The following is a 23656-nucleotide window of genomic DNA, read 5'->3' as shown; positions in this document are numbered from 1 at the left end:
TCCCTTTGTGCCTCAAAATTCTCCTCTTCTTATAACGATGTGCGCTGAATATATCACTTGCCTTTTCCCTCATATGGAACCCCTTTTTCTATCATAATTTAATTGAGCCGAAAATCTTTTATGCTACCCAAATCTCTCCTATCAGCTCAATAACTTAATCCATCTTCTCACACCATCCACATCTGTTTGTGTATGCAAAATTATCAAGTGTATCTCCAAATTTTTTTCATAAAAGTCCTATAGCATTCAGGTCACAAAAACGTCACCTTGTTATCCCAGTAGTCTTCGAAAGTTCCTCGATCAAATCTTCAACATATTACTAGATATAAATCACATTCATGCAAACATTAGAAGGAAAACTATGAATCCAACGAAAAGAAGTACACAAATTGTAACTTTGCATATCATGATAAATAGGACAACTCTACATACATAAATCGAGCCTTAAAGTGTTTCAAATACTAATGATTTCGTCATCCGCAACCTCATCGTCTCCAAACAAATCATCATCTTCAACCTCATCATGAGCCTCATCCAGTTGATTAAGCTGTGCTTTAACCGTACTGCGATGGATCTTGTTGTAATTCTCCTTGGCCGGCATGTCTCCCAATGAGAAGAGTCCCTGCAGCTTGTTGATGTCCTCGTCCAAACTCCACGAGTTGATTGACTGCAGCTCCTACAAACAAATTAACAAGAGTTCACATGGGAAGAGTTGAAGTAATTACCCAAGCCTTAAATTTCTCTTTTTTGGGAAATTGCTCCTCCATTCCAACATTCAGTCTAGCCCGAAAAATCGTCTCGAGAAGCTTGACACCTCGCGCCATATGAAAGCGCCTCATGGTATGTTTAACCTTGTCCTCCTCTGCATGAGTAGGACGGGAACCCGGAACGTCGTCACCAAGTCTCGCAGCTGTTGTGTATACTGTTGTCGCATATACGAAGTTTGTATCAAGTATCATTCCCACCGAATCGGCCAGCAGGACCATAACATTTGGGTATTTCATCAACATGTTCCTGAAACAAATTTTTCGTTGATTCCGGTTTGAGAACTTGTTCATCTTCACTTGGAGGAAATCGTCACAAGTAAGAAAATGTCTGGCACATGTCAGAAAACATACTATCAAAGATCGCATAGATCACTTACATTAAAACCGCAAACCCTAGATGATTTCTCATCTTTGAATTGTATGAATTCATCGCCGCATAACAACTCTTAACGTCAACGCATACTCCCCCAGCCAGATGGATTGCTTTCTTTGGCAAGAAGGCTTCGACCTCCCTTGGAAGTAATTTATCACAGACGTAGTAGTATACGGTCTGGTGAAGTTTGTTATAGTAAGTAGAATTGTACTTGTGCGTACCATCATAGTCACCCGCGTCCTCGAGTCCAAGTGAGGAAATCAAGCTTGATAGCTTGTAGTACCTCAACTTTACCACCGGACTCTCCAAACATTTGATGATAACTTCATCATTGGCCACTTTCAGCGACATCCATGATTTCAGCGAGGTTTTTGGATCGATCTTCTCCAGAGACTCAGCATATTCTTTGACGCGTGCTTGAAATTTTCTACGACCAGCATCTTAGTAAAACCGTTAGTAAAGCTCATTTGAAGTCTCAATATTGCCGATCTTATCATTTTGACTTTCGAATTTGGTTGTTAAAGGAGGGTTAGTTTCAGACCGAGAAGCCTCGACTTGATTTATATTCATAACGTCTGATAATAAAGAGTATGAGACGATTACAGAGTCGGTAAGGAAAGAATGAGGAGAAGTTTTCTGTTACCACCTCAAGGTCCCAACCTGTTGCCTTGAAGTTGATTAAGGAAAGTATGATAAAGAAAACAAAGTATGAGTATGAGGATTTATAATAAATCCACTAAATCACTTACTAATATCTTATCAAATAAGAAATATATTAATAACTAATATATATATAATATAATTTTGTATTATAAAATCATATTATTATATAATTGTATAATGGTATTTTTTATTAAATTAATTTATAATGGAATAAAATAAAATGGAATTAAATAAAAGTATACAGGAAATCTCACTAAATTGATTAATTGTACTTTCTTTTTATTATTTAAAGTGATTTTATAAGATACAATTTAAATCAATTTTATTTATAAGTATGGAATATACTGGAATTTTATTATAAATTATATAAACCTAGAATATTTTTTAAAGAAATTCTAGAAAAAAATAAGTAATTTCATTTCAATTTAATCTAGTTTTTCTAAATTGATTTCAATTTAATTTTTATTTTATATATTCGATTTATTTTTCAAATTTAAATTGATTAAATTTTCCACTATCCTTATAATAATATTATTCTTTTTTATTATAAGAGCTAATTTTTAAGAGATTATAAATCTAACTAATCTAAACTAACTTAAAAAAGAAAATTAGCTTGATTTAAGATTATATATTATATATATATTGTCATTGAGTTGTCGAATATTAAATTTTTTAAATCAATTTAATTGAATTTATATCGAAAACTATTGTATATAGATTCTGAGGTCTGTATCCCTAAAACTAAATCTAATTGAATATATAAAATTAAATCCCTAAATAATATATTTATACTATATTATTATCTATAACAAATAATATATTAATTTTCTTTATACCAAAATACCCTAACTTATTTAATCTTTATTTTATATTAATTAAAATAAAAATCTAATTTAAGAAATACCTAATCTATTTGATTCTTGAGATTAAAATCAATTTTAAATCAATTTATTTATTTAATCTATTCAAATCCGAAATTAGCTATATATTTAAATTAGTATTTAATTAGTATATAAAACCAATTAGTTTATAAAAAATTTAAAATAGCTTTTAATATCAATTTTAAATTTGATTCTTTAAAAAACAGATTTAATTATATTAAATAAATTAATTAAATTAAGTTCTTTTTTGAAATAAATAATTATATATTATGTATTAATGATATAAAGATTTTATTTAATAAAAGTTTATATATAAACAAATTAGGAGAATCTATTTTATCTAAATTAGTTATAAAATATAATGAAAGATTTTCAGAATATTAGAGAAACAAAAAAAAGGTATTAGGAGCTATTAAATCTATAATTAGCTTCAAATTAGTTGAAAAATTCAAGATCAAAACCTTGATTAAAAGTTTATGGGATTTTATTAATAAGATGTTTGAAGAGTTTTTTATTAAATTAATAGGAAGATATCTAAATAAATTAATAAAATCTAATTATATTAGTTCAGAAAAAATAAACAAATATATTAATTCGATTTAATTATTATATAGTTATTTAAAATTGATAAATTTCAATATTCTAGATATCTTTATAATATAATTTCTTTTTAAAGGTTTACCTAGCTTTTTTGATGGTTTTATTTTTTGAAAATACAAAAAATTAGTTAAAAATATAACTAATATTAATCTAAATAAACTCTTTTTTGAACTAATATTCAAAAAAGTTAGAATATAATCTAATATTAATCTAAATACTAATAAAATAAGTTTTAATAAAGTTTTTTATTACAAGTATTACTCTAAAAAGGAATATTTAGAATTGAAATGTTTTATAAAATATTTTAAATTAAAAACTAATAAAGGGAATAATAAGAAACAATTTAAATCAAATCTGGATAGAAATTCGAATAAAGATTTGAATAAAGATTTAAAAAATTTTTTGAATAAATTTATTTTTAGTAAGCAATTGATAGTTATAGATTATTATATAAATTTAACTAATCAATCTTTTAAATCTAAATATAAATTTATATTAAATTTGGGTGTTATAGAATATTATTCATTTAATAAGGAATGGCTTATAAATTATAAATTATTAAATAATTATTTTATTATTATAGTTAATAGGAAAAAGTTTTATATTAATGATATAGAAAATATTTCTATTTTAATTAATAATAAAGTAAAAATGTTATTGTAGGGGATATATTATATTCCTAATATAGCCTCCAATCTTATTAATTCAAATAAAATAGTCTAAAAAGGATGGTTTAGTTATATTGTTTTTTTTTAAAAATAAGATTAATATTATTTATAAAGAGATTAATATATAAATTATAGCTTTTTAATTAATTGATACATATTACCTTAATTTTAAAATAAATTTTCAATATTTTAAAAATATTAATATTGCTAAAATGGAAAAGAAATCAATTTAAAAATTAAATTTATTATTAAATAAAATCGATTTTAATTTAATTTATAAGAAATTAGGTTATATAAATAAGGATTATATTATTAAATCTTTAAATATCTAATCAAATATAGCTAAATTTGATTTAAAAATATATGAATTATATAAATTCGATAAATTCTATTAGAAAATAAATAAGGAATCTTTGGAAATCCCTAAAATAAGCTTTAAATTCGAAAAATTCAGTTTAGATATAGCTGGATCTTTTAAAATTATAGGGATTAAAAATAAAAAATATTTTTTAGTATTTATTGATTGGGCTATTAAAACTATTTAAATATATTTTATTAAATTTAAATCTTAGGTTTATGATATTCTAATAAAGTTTTATAATCTAATTAGAAATTAGTTTAATATTAATATTAAAATATTAAGATTAGATAATATTTTCAAATTCCTTTTGAATAAATAATCGAATTTTATTCAAAATTATAGAATTATATATAAATACATAAGTTTGTATGCTTATTTTCAAAATAAAATAACCGAAATATTAAATAGATATATAATTGAAAGATTAATCTATATAATTAAGGAAAAAAAGATTTTATTTTATTTATGGTTATATTTAATTAAAATTATTGTTTATATTAAAAATAAAATATATAATAATTCTATTAATAATTTACTATTTAAATTAATATATAATAAAAAACCTAATCTAAGTTATATTAAAATCCTAGGTTTTTTTATTTATATTATTAATAATAAAAAGATTTGTAATAGAAAATTAGATTTTAAAACTTAAAAAGGTATACTAATAAGTTCTGATTTGTTTAATAATTACTTAGTCTATATTCCAACCAATAAAAAAGTAATTAGTGTAAAAGAGTAGAAGGTGGTAGGGTCATAAAGTAGTCCTTCGTAAATACCACAAATAAGTCACTGAGACATAGCACCTCCGATAGAAAAGAGAAGGAATAAGTACTACATAGCGTATCACAAAGCATACAAGAAGATAAATAGAAACTAACTACTTTTTCTAAACTATACAAAAAAGACCTATAAATACTAGCTATAGAAAAAGATTATATAACCAATACCAAGTTTCGCCTACATTCCTTCCCACATAAAAAGATTGATTGTTTCAATTAAATCAAAAGGAAAAAAAGTACATTCTAAAAGGAAAAAAAATAAGAAAAAAAATGAGATAAGGAAAGATACAGATATTAATATTTCTAAATACAGTGATTTGCTTATCTACTCTTAATATTACTTGATATAACTTTATCAAATTTTAATAAAATTATAATAAATCAATAATTCAATAATTCAAATCTATTTTTAAAACCTATTACCGAATCCGATTGCTTTATTGATTTAGAATCTCAATATTCTTGTTAATCTTATACCACTTAGAAATCCTTTTTGATATCCTAAATCCTAATCCTTTATTTATCTTTAAAGTCTTATTATACCTAAACCTTTTACATCTTGAAATACCTGAAAACTCGGTTTTACTTTAACCTAAATCTGAATCTAAGTTTTTTTTTAGAATATTATTTGAATCCTTTTCAAAATCTTTATTAGAATTAAAGTTTTCATTATTATTAAACAAAATAGATTTGATTTCTTTTTTACTATTCAATTCAATATACATATATTCATATTCACCCTTCAGAATATTATCAATAGATTCAAAATAAGATTTGTTTCTATAACTTCTCTCAACAAATTTAGTATCATTAAATACCTATATAAGAAAAAGTCTGGGAATCACTTTATACTTTTTATACTATTCTTCGAAATCTTGATTACTTATAATAAAAAGATTTATTACTTTATTAAAAATAATTATATTATCCTAAGAAAGTTTATCAATAAAAATTTATTCAATAGAGTTTTGTAAAGCTAAATAATATTTAACCAGAAATCCGAGAATTTTGTATTATTTATTATTAATAATATATTTATCAAAAATGGGTTTCAGATTGTAATAGATTTTTATAATATCTTTATACCTTATTCCATTTCTAAAGACTGGATTTATACTACTATCAGAATCTAGTTTTGTTATTATATATAAAATAATAAATATAATAAATAGTTTATTTCCTCAATCATTCATACTCTAATTGAAGCTCACCGAATTACCATTAACAATGAAAGCTCAAAATGTAATACTTACTTTGTTGAATTATTTAGATTTAATTAGCTTAATATAACCTGTATACTTCTTTTTCGAAATTATATCTTGAAAGTATTCTTTTTCAAAAAGTCCATTAAACTTCCCAAAAGTTTTCTTAACAAAATCATATCATATTATATTTTACTTAGTTTCCACTTCTATTTTGCTATAAAAAACTCTATGTATAGATTTGTTAATATTAGTATTAACTGAATAGATAATATATATAATAAGATTATTAATATATATTATATTATCTTTTACATACAGTTTTTTTGTATTACTGTATATAAAGATATAATTAAAAGCTTTATTGGATTATATAATAATTATAAAAAAAGAAATAAAGATCAAACAGAACTCTTAATCTATATATTATAGTATAATATTTCATTAGATTTTTAAATTCTATTGAAAGACTTATTATTAAAAGAAATAATAATAATAATAAATAAAGCCAAGATTTATCTTTTTATAGTAATTATAATAATAATATATTTTTATAGATTTCTAAATTAATAATACAAGAGTCTCCTTATAGAAATAAAGATATTAATTTATTGGAATATAAATACTAATCTTATAAATATTAGTTAACCTATTTAGAGGAATCTATATCAATATTAATATAATAACATTTCGTTTGATAAATTTGAATTTGAAAATATTGAAAAGCTTATCTTTCCGTTTTTTGCTAACTATAAAGCTTTCTTTAAATTAATAGAAATATGATTTATAAATATAAATATTATTGATTCAATTTTGATTTTTATATATATATTGAAAATATTTGAGTAATACCTTTTTGTTAATACAAATTGTCTTAAAATTAAGAATATTAACAAATTGATAAATATAATATTTACAAAGATTAAAAAGTATTTAATCAATTAATATTATTATTATTTATTAATCAATTTGCTTTATAATATATTTTTTTTTGAATATATAAAATCAATTCTAAAACTTTAATACCTCCAGATTATACTTATAGACTTTAGATTAAATAACATCTACCTTTTCCTCGTTTTTCTTATTCTCCAAATTATCACTTTTTTTTTTCGAAAAATTATCTTATTAAAATACAATCTTATTTATTAAATATTTTTAAAAAAACTTGATATTCTTATCAATAATTAATATATCAAATCTCTTCTATCTTTTTAAATTAATAATAATATTTTTGAAAAATAGAAAGACTAAAATATCTAAGAATTCAATAACCAAATTTCTAATAAATAGGATATCCTCAAAATAATTTACACTAACTTTTTCTAATATACCAATTATATTATATTAAAGATTGAGATTATATTATTACTTATTATCCTATTGAAAAACAATATTAGAAAAATTCTGATTAAAAATTTTGAAAATACTCTTAAATTTAAAGAATATTAGATATTTATTAATTCGAATATCTATTTTTAGTTTTATTATTAATTTATATATAAATTTTCTATTAATTAATTTTAATATTATTTTAAGAATAACTATTCTGATTAGCTTAATGAATTCGTTTTGAAATTTGGTTTTATAAGTTATAATAAGGATCATAGTAAATGTAATATTTTTTTGAAAAGTATTCTAATATAAGCTGATTTTGCTGATAGCCTTCTACTTCAGCTTACGAGTTTTTTCTACTTGTATAAGAATATCCTGATTGTTGATCTTTATCTACTTTGTTATTATATATACTTTAATATACAAATTATCTCTCAGAATAAGTATTATAACTATTTCCATTAGAATATTAGTTTTTATTTTCTATATTTCTATTCAGATATTGAATTCTGTAAACTTTTTGTATTAAAGTTTTTCGAAAAGTTTTTGAATAATTTTAAAAATGTTTAATATATTAATCAATTAAATATTATTAATCGTTATTACTATATTATATTATATATATTATAATTGAATATTCAAATATTGAATAACTAAATTCAAATTTTCAGATTACTCTAGAGTATTGTCTTTTTAAAATTAATCTATTATTGTAAAGAATTTTTATATAAAAAATAATTTTATTAAAAAGTAACAAAGTTATAAAGGCTTTTGAAATAATTAAAAAAAAGAATTATTTTAAAATAAATAATAAATATCTTCCCTTAGATAAAATAAAGGATTATAATAAAAAGAAAAGTAAATTATTAAAAAAAAAGGATTAATATAATATAAAAAGAATAAAGCAAATATAGATAATCAAATTTGAGAAAAAAAATGAGATATTTATTTCTTTATAAAAAATATCTTTATTTAGCTTTTTTTATTTTTTTATAAAAAAAAATAAAGGATATAATTAAAAAAGAGATTCAGAAAAAAAAAAGATTTTGAAATTTTTAATAAAAACAAAAATAAATATTCTTTTCTATCTAAATTTTTAATAAATATTTATCCTTCCTATTGTATAAAGAAAAACATTACTTTTATTAATAAATTAATAACTGGAATTTTTATAAATATACAATTAAATCCTTTTAAAATAATTATTATAACTTGAAAAGTTTTATTTGTTTATATATAATCTATTATTATTTCTAAATTATCAAAATATTAACTTATACAATCTGATTAATATAGTTTTAATAAAGTTTCCAATAAATCCTTATATTTCAATTAATTATCTTTCTTTTCATTTCTTTTTTCGAAAATAGATAAATATTCCCCTTTTCTTTTAATAAATTTCTTAAGATAGAAACTTATATAAATTCTATTAATTAGGGTATTATCTATTTCTTTTAAAATATAAACACTTTTATTTAAATTAATAATTATTATTTAATATAATTTAAATTATTAATATGTAAGCTTTTTTTTATACAATATATTAATTTTTGATTGTAGATTATATTAGAATATAATATCCCCTTTCTTGATATTTTTGTTTATTATATTATTGTTTTTATTAAAGTATACTTTTTTATCTAAACAGTAATACTTTTTTCAAAATATAGCTTTTTTTATATTGATATTCTATATTTTTAATTATTAAAAGTATAATATTAATAGTTTTATTTAAATTATTATAAATTTCTAATCAAGAATTCTCTAAATATAGAATCTTATCTCAATAGATAGTATTAAATAATAGTTATAGATTATATAAAATAAAATAAGATTAATTAATTAATATATTGTAATTCTATTAGTAAATAATATTATATTAAAATATTTCAATTAATCTCTTTTCCTATTTATTATTTTAAATAATTTATTAATAATAGATTAATAATCTCTTTCAATTTGGTTGTTTATTTTAAAATTATATATAGAAATTTATACTTATTAAATACTATACTTTTTCAGAAAATATATTATATACACTTTATTCTCCAGCTTTCTGTTTATCAAAATCTTATCAAAAACAGAATATCAATAAACAATACTTCAAATAAAAACAATTACAACTTGTAAAATAATATTTTAAAATATCTTACCTTCTATTTATTTTGATAAATCATTTCTCAATAATATAAAATATTTATAATTATTATTAAAAGGCATATATATAATATCTAAACTATATTTTTGCTAATATATACTTATCCATATAAGATATAAGAATTCCTTTTAAAAATTCAATTATTGAAATTGATAATTTAAATAGGAATTAACAAATTTCTTAATAATTTCATATATTCCTATTCAATAATATAAACAAGATACCTTATCGAAAATACTTTCTATACCTTTATATTTATATATCTTATATAGGTTTTTGATAAGTATATTTTGTTTTTTTTAATTATTGATTATCTTTTTTAGAAGCAATTATTTAATATTAATCTTGAAAAAGCAATTATTTTGAATACAAAAACTAAAAGCTCTTTTTTTAAAGTTTTTGAAAATCTTTTTTGTTATTTCTTTAAATCTTTATAATATTATTAAATATTTAATTATTTTTTGATTATCCTCATTATAGATTAACTTTAATATATAACTTTATTAGTTTTTAGCAAAATTATAAAGAATAAGGATATCTTGAATATTATTGAATTTATTGATAATTTATTTATTAATATTATTATTTTAAGCTTTTTCCTATTAAAATTCAAATAATATATTAAATCTACAGAAAAATCTATTTGTTATAATATAAATTGTTTTTTTTATATATCGAACTTTAAAATTAAAAAGTTTAATCTATACAATCTATCTTATTATTAATACTTTTAAAAGATTTATTATAGCCCTATTTAATTAAGTAATAAGGATTTTAGCATTAATTTTAAGAATGAAATGAACTCCATACAAATCGTATTTACATTTTCGAAAAGCCTTAAGCATTCCTCTATACTCTTTTTTTATAACATTATAATTCTTTTCAATATTATTTTACAAATTGTTTTCAAATCTTACTATAATACACTTATTATCGAATTCTTAATCTAAAATTGTATCCTAATCATTAAAACTAGTATTTACACCTAAAATAATTATTTTAATAATTAAGGTATCTCTATAATTTAATAATATTAAAATAAAGGGTTTGATTAATTTAATTTTCAATAACTCTATAGCTTTTATTTATTCTTTTGTTTAAACAAATTCTCAATCTTTTTTTAATAAATAATACAACAATTCTACTTTCTAAGCAAATTTTTCGATTTATATATAGTAATACACACATATTCCTAAAAACATTCATAATTCAATAACATCTTTAAGTTCACACCAATCTATAATCTGAGCGATTTTCAATTATTATAGAATCCGATTTTCAGAATTAACTATATATCCAACAATTTCTATACCATTATAATACTATTTGGATTTTGCTTTAATTGAATATCCGATTTTTTTTATATATTTTAAAGTTTTATTGATCTCTTAAATATATTCAAAAATAAATTTTTGTACTCCAGGAACTATTTTCTTATTATTAAAATTAATTTTAGATCCCTTTATTTTTATATTGTTTAGAAATAATATTACTATTTTAGATATTAAATTATCTAAAATCTTTATAATAATTTTATAAAATTGGGTAATGGAATTTATAGTACCTTAAGGTAATATAATATAATATAACAATTCAAAAGATATTTGAAATGTAGTTATATTATAACTTTCTATAATTAATGAAATCTAATTATAATTTGAGAAAAAGTCGATTAAAGATATAATATAATATTCTATAAAGTTTTTTATAAAAATATTAGTATTTGGAAATAAGTTTATATTTCTAATTAAATATTTATTGAATTTTATTATTATATTTATAAATTAATAAATATTAGGAATTTTTTTTTTATTAAGAATTATAGATTTCTATAAAGATTATCCGTATATTCGAGAACTTCTTGATTTATTTTTTTATAAAGTATTTTCGAAATAGTTTTAACTAAAACTTTTAAAACTAGAAAACCAGATATTTATTATACTTTGTAAAGGATAATCCGGATTTTCTATAAAAGAATTATTTTCTTTTATACACATTCTATATAAATCTAATTAAAAATAAAAGCTTTTTTTTAGTTTAATAAGTATACAAATAGTAAATCTTATTCTTAAACAAAAAGTACTTTTCCAAAATCAATCTTCTTTTATTTTTTAATAATTAATTGATAATTTTCTAATTCTTTATTAAATCGAAAAATAAGATAATCTTTCCATTTCCCTAATGAATACAAATAAAAATTTTATTTCTTATACCTTTCTAGCCAATCACTTCTTCCTCCCAGTTTTTTATCTATTAAATTTTCAAATTAATTTAAAGAAAATACCTTGATTGCCTTATTCTTATATAAAATATTAATACATAACTTGATATAATTTTATTAAATTTTAATAAAATTATATCTTAATAAAAAACTTATATTTGTTTTAATATCCTATTCTTTTGAAATATTAGATTCTAGTTTTTTGTTACATAAAAAGGAATTGTAATCTTTTAGTTAATATACCATATACTTACTTGATTCTCCCTATCGTCATTTATAATCATAATATATTAGAATCTATTCTTATAAATAAAAATAACTTTTCCTATAATAATCCATAGCATTTCTAAAAGTAAATTATTGTATATATTTTCTATTACAAATAGATTAACAATATTTGATATATTTTTAAAAAATATTTATACATCCTTATAAAATCCTCTAATACTTATTTTTATAGAATTAATATCAATAATTATTACTTATATTAAACTTATTAAAAGGTTAAACTTTATTACTAAATTCATATCAATCAAATTAATTATCGATCCGAAATCCAGAATTGTTTTGATAGATTTATAATTATTAAGAAACACTCTAATATAAAAAAAGTCTTCTCTATTATTTTGAAAAGATATATTCATTATATTATAAATAACTTTTAAATAAATTGTATCTAAAACTTCAATATATTTTATTGGTTTAAAAAAAGTAGGAAGTTTATTAATTATCTTTATTATGAAATTATTAAATACTAAAGGTTTTATTAGATTATTTATTTTTATAATCTACCTTTTCTATATATTAAAGTATTCCTTAATAATAAAACCTATAATAACTGGAATCTTAATTAAAAGTATTTTTTAATTAACAGCTTCTATTATTTTATAATTATTATTTATCACATAAAAAACCATTCTCCGCTTTAATTTCTTAGTTTTATTTAATACTTTTTTGATTATAATTTTTATAATAAAATCTTCTATATCATAAGATTGAATATCTATAGGACTTTCTTGTACAATATTCTACAACATTATATCAACAATAAATTGTTGATAGCTAAATCTAAAGATTTTATTTGTAAATAAAATAAAAGGTTTTGAAAAGATATTTGAATATACTTTTATTATTTTATTTAAATTATTATATAATAATTTATTTTACCTTTTTTATATATCTTCAATAATATTGATATACTCTTGAACTGTATATATCTTATTATCTATTAAAATATTGATTAGTTTATTTTTTATATTTATAAATTATATAATTTCCTTATCTTTCTCAAACTTTAATTAACTATTCTAAAAAGCTTGAAGTCTTATTTTCTTGATTAGATTTAAATTGTTTTTATTATTATATATAACTAGAATAAAATTAACTATTTTGTTTTTAGATTTCTAATATAATTAAGTTATTTTATTATAATATACAAATCCTTTCTTAATATATTCTCAAAAGATTGAATAATCTTTTTTAAAGTAATGATTTTTATTTCTAAACTATTCATTATTATAATTATAATATATCTTTTTGTAAACTAAATATATTTTCAATATTTTGAAATTAATAATAATATTGTTAATAATCATATTGATAATATTAAAGGAAGAAATTTGAATTGATTTATAAATTATAATTTGTAGTATTTTTATAATATTAAAATTAAAAAGAATCCTTTTTATTTCAATCTTTCCTACAATTTTAGAATTTGTTATAGCTTATTTTTTCAAAAAGAAAATAAAATCCTTTAGGATTTTAATCACTTTTTTGAGTTTATTTATCTTTTGAATTACTAAAATATTTTTCTTTTCTTATATCTTTTTAATTGGAATAATAGATTTTAATATTTCATTGAAATCAAAATCCTTATTATCACTATTATTGAGAAGGGTATATTGAGATTTAGATTTTGTATATTATATTGTTTAGTGATATACTTTATTTCAATCTATTATATTAGATTGTTTTATATTATATTTGATTATAATAATATATCTTTAAAAAACTTTGGATAATATACTTTTGAGGAAGAGTTCAGTAATTTCACTTTTTGTTGAGGCTTTATTTTTAATAAGTTATTGTATAATCTAATTAAATTGTTAAATATAGTAATTGAGATTATTAATTTCTGTTCCTTTTTTCTTTTTGTACTTTTTGATAAGTTTTTACAAATAATTGTGAAAATATATTTTCTGGATAAGGTTATTATTAAAATATTCTTTAAAAAAGATAGGTTTAAAATGCTTCTTTTAGTTTTATCCTTTTGTTTATTATTTTTTTATAATTTTAATCTCTTTTTGAAATAAGCAATTTATTTGAAGAGATATATATATTCGGAAATCTCTAACTTATATTTGATAGTTTCGAAGAAGGTATTCTATTCTTTTGTATTAATCAGTAATATTGAAATCTTTGAATTATAGCATTCCAATTATTTTAGATAAAGAAACTGAAGATACAAGAATCTTAAAGAAGTAGTTTAAATAAATAATAAATTACTCAATGTTAAGATTTTCTTTTATTTATTTTAAATCAAAACCTTTTTCGAATCTTTTGTTATTACTTGTTTTTCGATTAACTAGAGTTATAACTAATTCTAGAAAGTCTTTTTTTTGATTATTAATATCAGGAATATTAGTAATAAGTAAGAAGATCGAAGATTTAGAGTTTATAATAAATAATTCATTTTCCTGAAATTTAATTCCAAAATCAAAAATAGATATATTATTAATTGATTATTGTTTTGTTTGTAATTATATTGATATAATATAAAAAGTGATTGAATAATTGAATAAATAGTATTTCTTTGTATAATATAAATATAAATCCTTTTGTTTTTTTTTTTTAACAACTTTATTAAAATTTGATAAAATTATATTTTCCGAAATTCTTATTCCCTTAAATTTTATAAAAAAGAAAAAAAGTAAAATTATAAATTGGCATCTTATTATAGAAAACTTTAATTATAAATTTTTTTCAAAAATATTTCTGGATACCCTAAACTTGAGCCGAATAGGTTACTTTTGTAAGCAATCTTTTATTTAGATTTAATAATAATCCTCCTTCGATTTTATTATAAACAATTTTGAGTTTCTTAAAATAATCAAATCCTATTTAGGTATAAGTAATACTAGAAAATATAAAGGTTTTTTAGAAAACTCAAAATTTCTTATATTGAAATATAGGAAATGAATGCTATCTAATTTTTTTTAGATTTATTTTATAAAAAAAAACTTTTCTTTTTAAAGTTAATTATTTTATCCAGATTTCTGCAAATATTATTAAAAAGGTTTCTATAAATTGTTCTTACAATCTTTCTATAATAATAAAGTATAATCTATTTATAGATAACTCTATTTTGTTTTAAATCCATATAAGATTATAATTCGGTTTTTTGAAGAGAGAATGTATCCCCCTCTTTATCCATTATCGAACTAGCATTATTCAATTCTTTTGTAATATTGAATAACTCTTCATTTTCTTATTTCCTATCAACTTTTCCAAATCAATAATTTTCTACTTTTTGAAGTAATTCAAAAGCTTAGATTTATATATAGCTTTCTAATCTTTTAATATTCTTCTTCCTATATAGATTATTAATATAAAAGAATAGAAAGTAATAGGATTATAAAATAATTCTTTGTGAATACTACAAATAAGTTATTGAGATATAATACCTCCAACAAAGAAGAGAAAAAGTAAGTACTACATAGCATATCACAAAACATACAAAAAGGTGAATAGAAACTGACTGCTTTTTCTAAACTACACAAAGAAGACCTGTAAATACTAGCTACAGAAAGAGGTCACGTGACCAGTACCAAGTTTCGCCCACATTAGCTTGAAAAATATTAATATTCAAAAAGATCTTATATACTCTAATAAATATAAAAATTAAGATTTAAAATTATTAGAAGAAGAAGATCTCGAATTTGAATTTATTTAAGATAATATAGAGGATAAAAATATTATTAATATTAATAAACATCAAGCTAATCCCAAAATAAACAGAAATAATAAAAATGATAAAATAATCGATTATATAGAGATTAATTCTAATAAGCCTATATTTAATAAATCTATATCTAATAAAATAATAAAATCTAATATATAATAATCTAAATATATAAAAAATTTAATTTTTAATAATAAAGATCTTATTGATGATGGAAAACATATAATTTTTTATTATAAATTTGTTTTTTTTAAATACTTTAATTCAATTAATAAGGAGGTGAATATCGAAATAGATTAATAAGATTTTTAATTAGTTTTTAATATTAGATTTAAAAATAATAATAAAATTATTATTAATAAATTAAATTATATATTAATTGAATTTAAAACCTATAAAAAAGCTATTAGCTTTTTGGAAAAGGAATATTAATTAAAAACTATAGAATACAAAATAAATACTTTTGAATCCAATAGAATTTGGGATATTATTAATAATCCTAATAATAATAAAACCTTAAAAACTAAATGGATATATAAAATAAAAAATTCAAGTAAATTTATTAAATTCAAAGTTAGATTTGTTACTAAAGAATTTGAATAGCTATATGGATTAGATTATATTGATATATATGTATTAGTAGTTAAATCAATAATATAAAAGCTTTTATTTATATTAACTTTTCAAAACAATTAGTTAATTTATAAAATTGATATAGTATTAGTATTTATATAAAGCAATATCAATATATTATTCTTATTAAATCTATTAAAAAAATTTAGTAAATTAAAAAATAAAGTTTTAAAACTAAATAAAACTTTATATAATCTAAAATAATTAGCTAGGATATAATATTATATCTTAAAAGATATATTAAATAAATTAGGCTTTATAAATCTAATTTTCAAAAAATCTATTTTTATTAATAAAAATAAAAATATAATTCTAAATATATATATTAATAATATTATTATAATAGCCCCAAATCAAGAAATTATTAATAAATTTATTAATAATTTAAAGGAACACTTCAATCTGAAGGATCTAAATCCTATAAAGAACTATCTAGATATTCAAATTGAAAGGATTAATAATACACTAAAACTACATTAATTAAAATATACTAAAAAAATACTTGCTAGATTCAATATACTAGATTTCAATCCTATTTCCACTCCAATAAACCCGAAAATAAAGCTAATTTATAATAAAAGAAAAATTAATAATAATGATATTAAATTATATCAAGAAATTATAGATTTCTTATTGTATTTAATTCTCGAAATTAAATTAGATATAATATTTTCTATATTTAGATTAATTAGTTTTTTATTTAATTTTAGTATAGAATATATTTAAGTTATTAAAAGAATATTAAAATACTTAAAAAGAATTATAAATAAGGATACAAATTATATTAAAATTAAAAACCCTTATATTTAAAGATTTTACGATATGGATTATGAAGAGAAAATCAATATATATAAATCTATTAGTAGATATATATTTATACTAGGGAATAGGCCTATTAATTAAAAATCTAAATTATAATCAATAATAGTTCTTTCTATAATCAAATCTAAATTTATTACTATAAATTTAGCTGCTAAAAAAACTGTTTATATTAAAAAGCTACTATTAGAGCTTAATCTATATAAACAGAATAAATTTTCTTTATATATAGATAATCAGATTATATTAATATTTATTAAAAACTCTATATTCTATAAAAGAAGTAAGCATATAATAATCAAATTTTATTATATTAAGGATATTATTAAATTAGAGAATTTAAATCTAATTTATATATCTATTAATAAATAGAAAGCTGATAAACTTATTAAACTATTAACTCAAATTAAATTAATCAAATTTATAAATCAGATTAATCTGAATTAGATTGATTTAATATACCTATTAAGGAAGTATATAAGGATTTATAATAAATCTACTAAATCATTTACTAATATTTTATTAAATAAAGAATACATTGATAATTAATACATATATAATATAATCTTATATTATAAAATCATATTATTATATAGTTATATAATAATATCTTTTATCAAATTGATTTATAATAGAATAAAATGAAATAAAACTAAATAAAAGTATACAAGAAATTTCGCTAAATTAATTGATTATACTTTCTTTTTATTATCTAAAGTGATTCTATAAAATACAATTTAAATTGATTTTATTTATAAGTATAAAATATACTAGAATTTTATTATAAACTATATAAATCTAGAATATTCTTTAAAGAAACTCTAGGAAAAAGCAAGCAATTTCATCTCAATTCAGTCTAGCTCTTCTAAATTGACTTCAATTCAACTCTTATTCTATATATTCGATTTATCCCTCAAGTTTAAACTGATTAGATTTTTCACTATTCTTATAATAATACTATTCCTTCTTATTATAAGAGCTAACCTCCAAGAATGAGAAAGAAAAAAAGTATGAGAAAGAAAAATATTAACGCTCGGTGTTTACTTGTCGTCTTCAAGAGCACAGAAATCAAATTTCCGGGAAAGATCGAGAATTTTCTAGACGATCCAGGCACTCTCACTTTTTCTAACCACTTTTTAATTGATCAATAAGAATACTTACTCCGCGATCTATTGTTGCCCATACAACCATTTTTTCCCCTTCACGAATGGGGTCTAGCGCGCTTTCGTGATCGCGGGATGAAAATAAAATACTTATAGCCTGAATTCACAAACTCATTCATACTTCCAGTACCCCCACAGTATGATCGAAGTCATACTGGTTACTTCTTCCTCGTACGCTCGTCAGTAAAGCCTATAATCAATGTTCATGTTGTAATAATGGGTCTGGTAAATAGTAATCAACCTGAATTTATTGCATTATCTACTTTTTGTAAACAAGTGATCCTAGGTGCCACTGTACTTGCATGAGATGCATGTATTTCTGGGTGTAAGCCGGATCAACCTCATTACCATGATAAATGTTGGATGACTCTGTACGAATACGTTCAATCAACTTCTTGTGTTTATCAACCATATCCATGTAATAATCCCGACTCGCATTAACCATGTACGTAGTCGCATACCAACCATCGATTGAGTATCCTTCCTTCATCCACAGCTCTGGTTCTTCCTTCAACATGTTCTCAATAAAGAGGATCCCACCCTTGAAAAAGCCGTCAAACCAGACACCTATTCATCTGACCTGTGCTCCTTCCTCTTCAAGCTATAAAACGTCAACGATTTGATGCACAAGATTTGGATGTTCGACTTACACTGGTGGCTGGGCTTGGGTGTTTGATCGCGTGGGCGGCGCATGTCACCAATTGCTTGTATGCAGCAATTTATCCTGCCTCATCATCTAATCCAACGTGTGGGCTCGCCATTGCCTGCATCGTAGACTTAAAGACGTTTGCCAAGATGTGGTCGTAGATTTTGCAAGCTTCAACGTCATCGATGGCGGGATGATTGCGAATTTTCTGGTTGGTCACCACGCCTTCCACAACTTCGAAGGCAAGAGCGTCATGGAGATCGATCTCCGCCATACTACATCATATAATTCGTTAGCCATTTGTTTCCAACTCAAAAGTTAGATCGGCGCGAGCTTACCTGAATAGATAGAATAGTACGAGGCTCTACCGAGTCCCACAAGTGCCTTCCCTTCTCTCGACTTATACCTAGAAAAACCATGCATATCAATACTCGTATCTGGGTTAGGTGATTGAAATGAAACTTACAACTTGAAAAGAGTCTTGGTAGATTCTTGGATGGCGATAAATTGGTACGATCTTGCTTTGCGTTGTTTTTGTTTGTGAAAGTTTTGCGATTCGAAAATGTCGACTCATCTTTAAATAAGAATCATTGTTGCGATAAGCGATCAGGGTTCTCGTATTTCCGTCTAAAGTCTCCTATCATGTGATTTCAGTTCATTTTGATATAAATAATTCTTGACCGGCGCCATAGGTCGGTTAAAATTGCTCTCGTGGCTGGACGTTGAGTAAAATTTCCCGAATGTGATGGTTGCCTTAAAGCATGAAGAACGAATTCCCCACCTTGGTTTTTTAAACATTTTATCTGTGTTAGTCCTTTCTCACAGTGAAGCCAGATCTTGCTTCTATCACTTTGAAATGTAGATACTAGTAATCACGAGATAAATCCATCATATTGCTATGTCATCTAAAAGCTAAACATCCCCGAGTCTTCATACCACTTATGCTATCTTTACATATAATTTGTGTTTCCTTCTTAGCAACTCAAACCTCGATCAAAATCATACTCCGACCCATCTTATACTTCCCTCTCACTTTCCTCGCCAGTCTCCCTCATACAGCCTACCAACTCTAACTTATTTACAGGAACATCAATGCTAGTACAAACAAATCTACCACACATCATCTCCTCAAAATATTGGTCATACAATGGCCAGTATGGTTCTATCTCCTTGCCAACTATTTGAAACCTGAAAATGTCATCAGATAATCTCGAAAGGTACTTTCGAATGTATGATTGAACATCTCCTGCTTCAATTACACACTCCCTAACCAAACAATGCTGCATCAACTTCGAGAATGTGCGAATTGTCCTGTCAGACAATTTCTCTTCCCAAAATTGAAGGCGTGAATCCCTGTGGTCCACATTCGATAATGTCCTCAGATCTCCCATCGCGACTAGATAGACAACGTCCGCAAAAACAAGCATACACAAAGCGTATGAGTAGAATGACTTGAATTGTGTGGCCAACGCTTCTGCTTGAATTGCTTCGGGTGAACCTTCATGAAAGCTATCCCACAGTTCCCTTTTGATGTTCCATTCTATCAACAGTGTGAGTTGTAGTGTGCCTAAGTTTGCATCATCAGTATTGCGAGCGAAAAGACTCTCGAATTCGTCCCAAGTCTTCCTAATCATTTGTAGATTCTTCAGTTCGAAAGACCGACGTGCTCCTAGAATTTGTGCCAGGGTTTCGTTCTGCTTGACAGAGAACTCATTCAGGAACATTCTGCATTTCAGCTCAGCGATTCGAACCTTAATGTCTGATAAACCTGTAAGCCACTCTAGTTAGTCATGACTCGAATCAACTTTTGAAGACACAGGCATGTACTTACTCTCTTTCTTGGCTAAGAACATAAATTTATCCATGATTTCTATAGCCTCTTGAGAATCCCTCGATACAATTGTGACTTCATCATCATCATCATCAACATAGTCTTTGACCTGCATCACAAGCCTCAAATTTGCCTGATATAGAAAGTGCGTGTATGTATCTTCGTGGTCTTCCTCTTCATTCCAGCTTTCATCGATAACTTTGATCAGCTGTGCATCTGCGGCCATGGTATTATCGAAGTACTTCGATCTGAGATCATCTCGATAATACTCATCGGCATAAGATAGATTGATACTTGTGAATGGTGTCAGATTCGATAAGCCATTGTGATTTAAAATTCCACCCGGTGTTAACACACCAGGCGAGCCACCCTGATTCTCCTTGGGCTCATCTGCGAGCAGCCAACCTGGAAGCACTGCAGTAATAAACTTATCTGCTTTCTGCTCTAAGAACATTCCTTCTGTGGGCGTGGCCTTGTCTACAGCGAAGATGTCGAAATGGGCGACATTTTGCCTGCTTCTCTTTTGAACAAGGTTTTTATTGAGACCATTTGCTTCGTTTGCATGTTCCAAGAGCCCAAAAAGCGATGCATGTTGCAGACGCGGAGAGTTTGATCTTGAGGGAGGAGAGCTGAAAGGATGGTTCGTGGAGCGTCCTGTTGTGAAGGAAGCGCCCAATGAAGTACGGCGTGGTCTTGCTACTGTTTCATGTTAGTAATTGTTACTGCGAACTGGTGTGGATGCTTACAAGTACGTGTGCCCAGATCATACGATGCGTTTCGCTTTCTCCTAGTTCGATTGGTCGTGGCGGGCTCTAATTCACATTCAACAGTGGAATCACCGGAGTGTATGGTGACATCTTCAATGAGGTGGTGGGTTGGTGTAAGTGGAGACGCTGTGCTGATAAGGACCGCTTTCAGAATATACCCGATTTAATAACTTATTTTCAAAAAAAGAAGCGAGTTTTTACACTTCATCAATTTTATCAAAATGAAAATCTGAATTTCAATTACTTCTAACTATATTTGTCACTCGATAATGACTCACAGAAGTGGACGTAAACTCCTGGTTGGAGAACGGAAAGAGGGCTCAATGGAAAAAGATGCAGAGCCTTCATTTATAGATGCTATATATTTATGCGGGCGGCAAGTTCCAAATCGGACTACTTATCCAGAAGCGGGTGTCGATTGGGTGGTTGTCCAAAACATGCAATCCTCCAACTTGTTAGCCCCAAGCGCTGTATGTGTTAGTAAGGTCTTATTGATGGGGAAGCAATTAAAATTCGCTATTGTTGATTTACAGACCTGGCGCAAGGATCTGCGGAGAGGGTCTGCAGAGAGAATCTTCCGATAATGGTTCGTTTCTTGGAGAGAGACTATCGAATCGGAAATATTTTCTTTTTGACGTAATAGGTACCATTATTATTGATTAAAGAGTTAAGTGTAAGGATAGGAGCGGGGTCCCGGTAGAGTCCGCTATAACCAAATTTCGTCCATTGATCTGCATATAGTCCTTGGCAGAGGGGCCGGCTAGCGATGCGAGAGTAGTTAAATTTGACTCAAATATATTTTTAAGCTGCAGCGTGGAGCTCAGCGAGTCCCTCCTTCGTGCTAGAAAAAGCGCTCTTGCTTTCCTTCACTTTGGCTGATTGTCGAAGGCTGCCTGCTGCTCAAGAGGGCTCTGTGCCGCGGCTTTTGTGGGATGTCCCCGTAAATGTTTGAATGAGTTAGTGAATGAAAATATCATGATAATTAAAATGGTACACCTGGTAAGTTTTGGTGCTGCGTCAAATGAGCTAGTGCGAAGGCTATCGGGATTGGGGGGCAATGTTGCGTGTGAATTCGTGAAGTTTGAAGACTATGCGGGGCAATGTGGGGGCGGGGAGGAAAGGTCTCTCGATTTTGATCCGTTGGGATGTCAGTAAAGATTGTGTGAAAAATTGTATTGAAGTTTACACAACTCATACCCATAGCCATTGCTGCAAGCTCTACCCTTTGGACATGTACTTCCACACCTCCTTTTCGCTCGTACACATTCATATTTTCCTGCAACACATTTCTTCCCACATTTGCATCCTTTCTCCACCAATTTTTGAAGGTCAACAATCTCATCCACCAAGCACTGCAGGTCATCCTTTTCAGTGAACAAACGCACATCATCTCCTCTTGCTGCAAAGTGTTCTGGATCCTTTCCTATCTTCAACAACACCTGATCCAATATACCTGAGGCTACAACATCTGTACCCTCGTTCGTACACGACTCATTCTTTACTGTGTATTTGAATGATCTAATCACGTCTCTCATCAACCAAGGCGGCCAACCCATACCTCCACTTATAGCGCTATCCGTGACCGTTATAGGTGCGTGGATTGTCCCTGGAGGCATGATGAGGGTATCGCCCGCTTCCATAAACACCAACTAAATATGCTCCTGCTATTCACTGGCTTAGGTGACCAATTTTCTCCTTTCGACTCGAACTCTTTCAACTCCTTTTCCTTCACCTCGGAATCGATCCCATCCCAATTTGCAACAGTCCAAATCTTCAAAGGATCAGGACCATCACCTCCATCCTTCTCCAACATGATCCAAGTCAT

The 23656-nt window shown here is 24.1% G+C and overlaps 2 protein-coding genes across 2 annotated transcripts; both read right to left on the bottom strand.

Moving 5' to 3' along the window:
* Positions 1-454: 454 nt before the first annotated feature.
* Positions 455-1010, bottom strand: EAE98_012464 (uncharacterized protein; the record flags this gene model as incomplete). Its single annotated transcript, XM_038960089.1, has 2 exons — positions 455-676; positions 726-1010. 2 exons carry the CDS (start codon positions 1008-1010, stop codon positions 455-457), a joined length of 507 nt encoding a protein of 168 aa, XP_038803554.1.
* An 18296-nt stretch (positions 1011-19306) lies between these two features.
* EAE98_012463 (uncharacterized protein) lies at positions 19307-23656 on the bottom strand (the record flags this gene model as incomplete). Its single annotated transcript, XM_038960088.1, has 8 exons — positions 19307-19508; positions 19700-19754; positions 20267-21001; positions 21065-21760; positions 21811-21921; positions 22479-22591; positions 23029-23437; positions 23482-23656. The coding sequence occupies 8 exons, from the start codon at positions 23654-23656 to the stop codon at positions 19307-19309; spliced, it is 2496 nt and encodes an 831-aa protein (XP_038803553.1).

The sequence above is a fragment of the Botrytis deweyae genome (genome assembly GCF_014898535.1).
Source record: "Botrytis deweyae strain B1 chromosome Unknown BDEW_070, whole genome shotgun sequence".
NCBI lineage: Eukaryota > Fungi > Ascomycota > Leotiomycetes > Helotiales > Sclerotiniaceae > Botrytis > Botrytis deweyae.
Note: the sequence above shows the minus strand (reverse complement) of the source record. Positions and strands in the feature narration are given on the sequence as shown.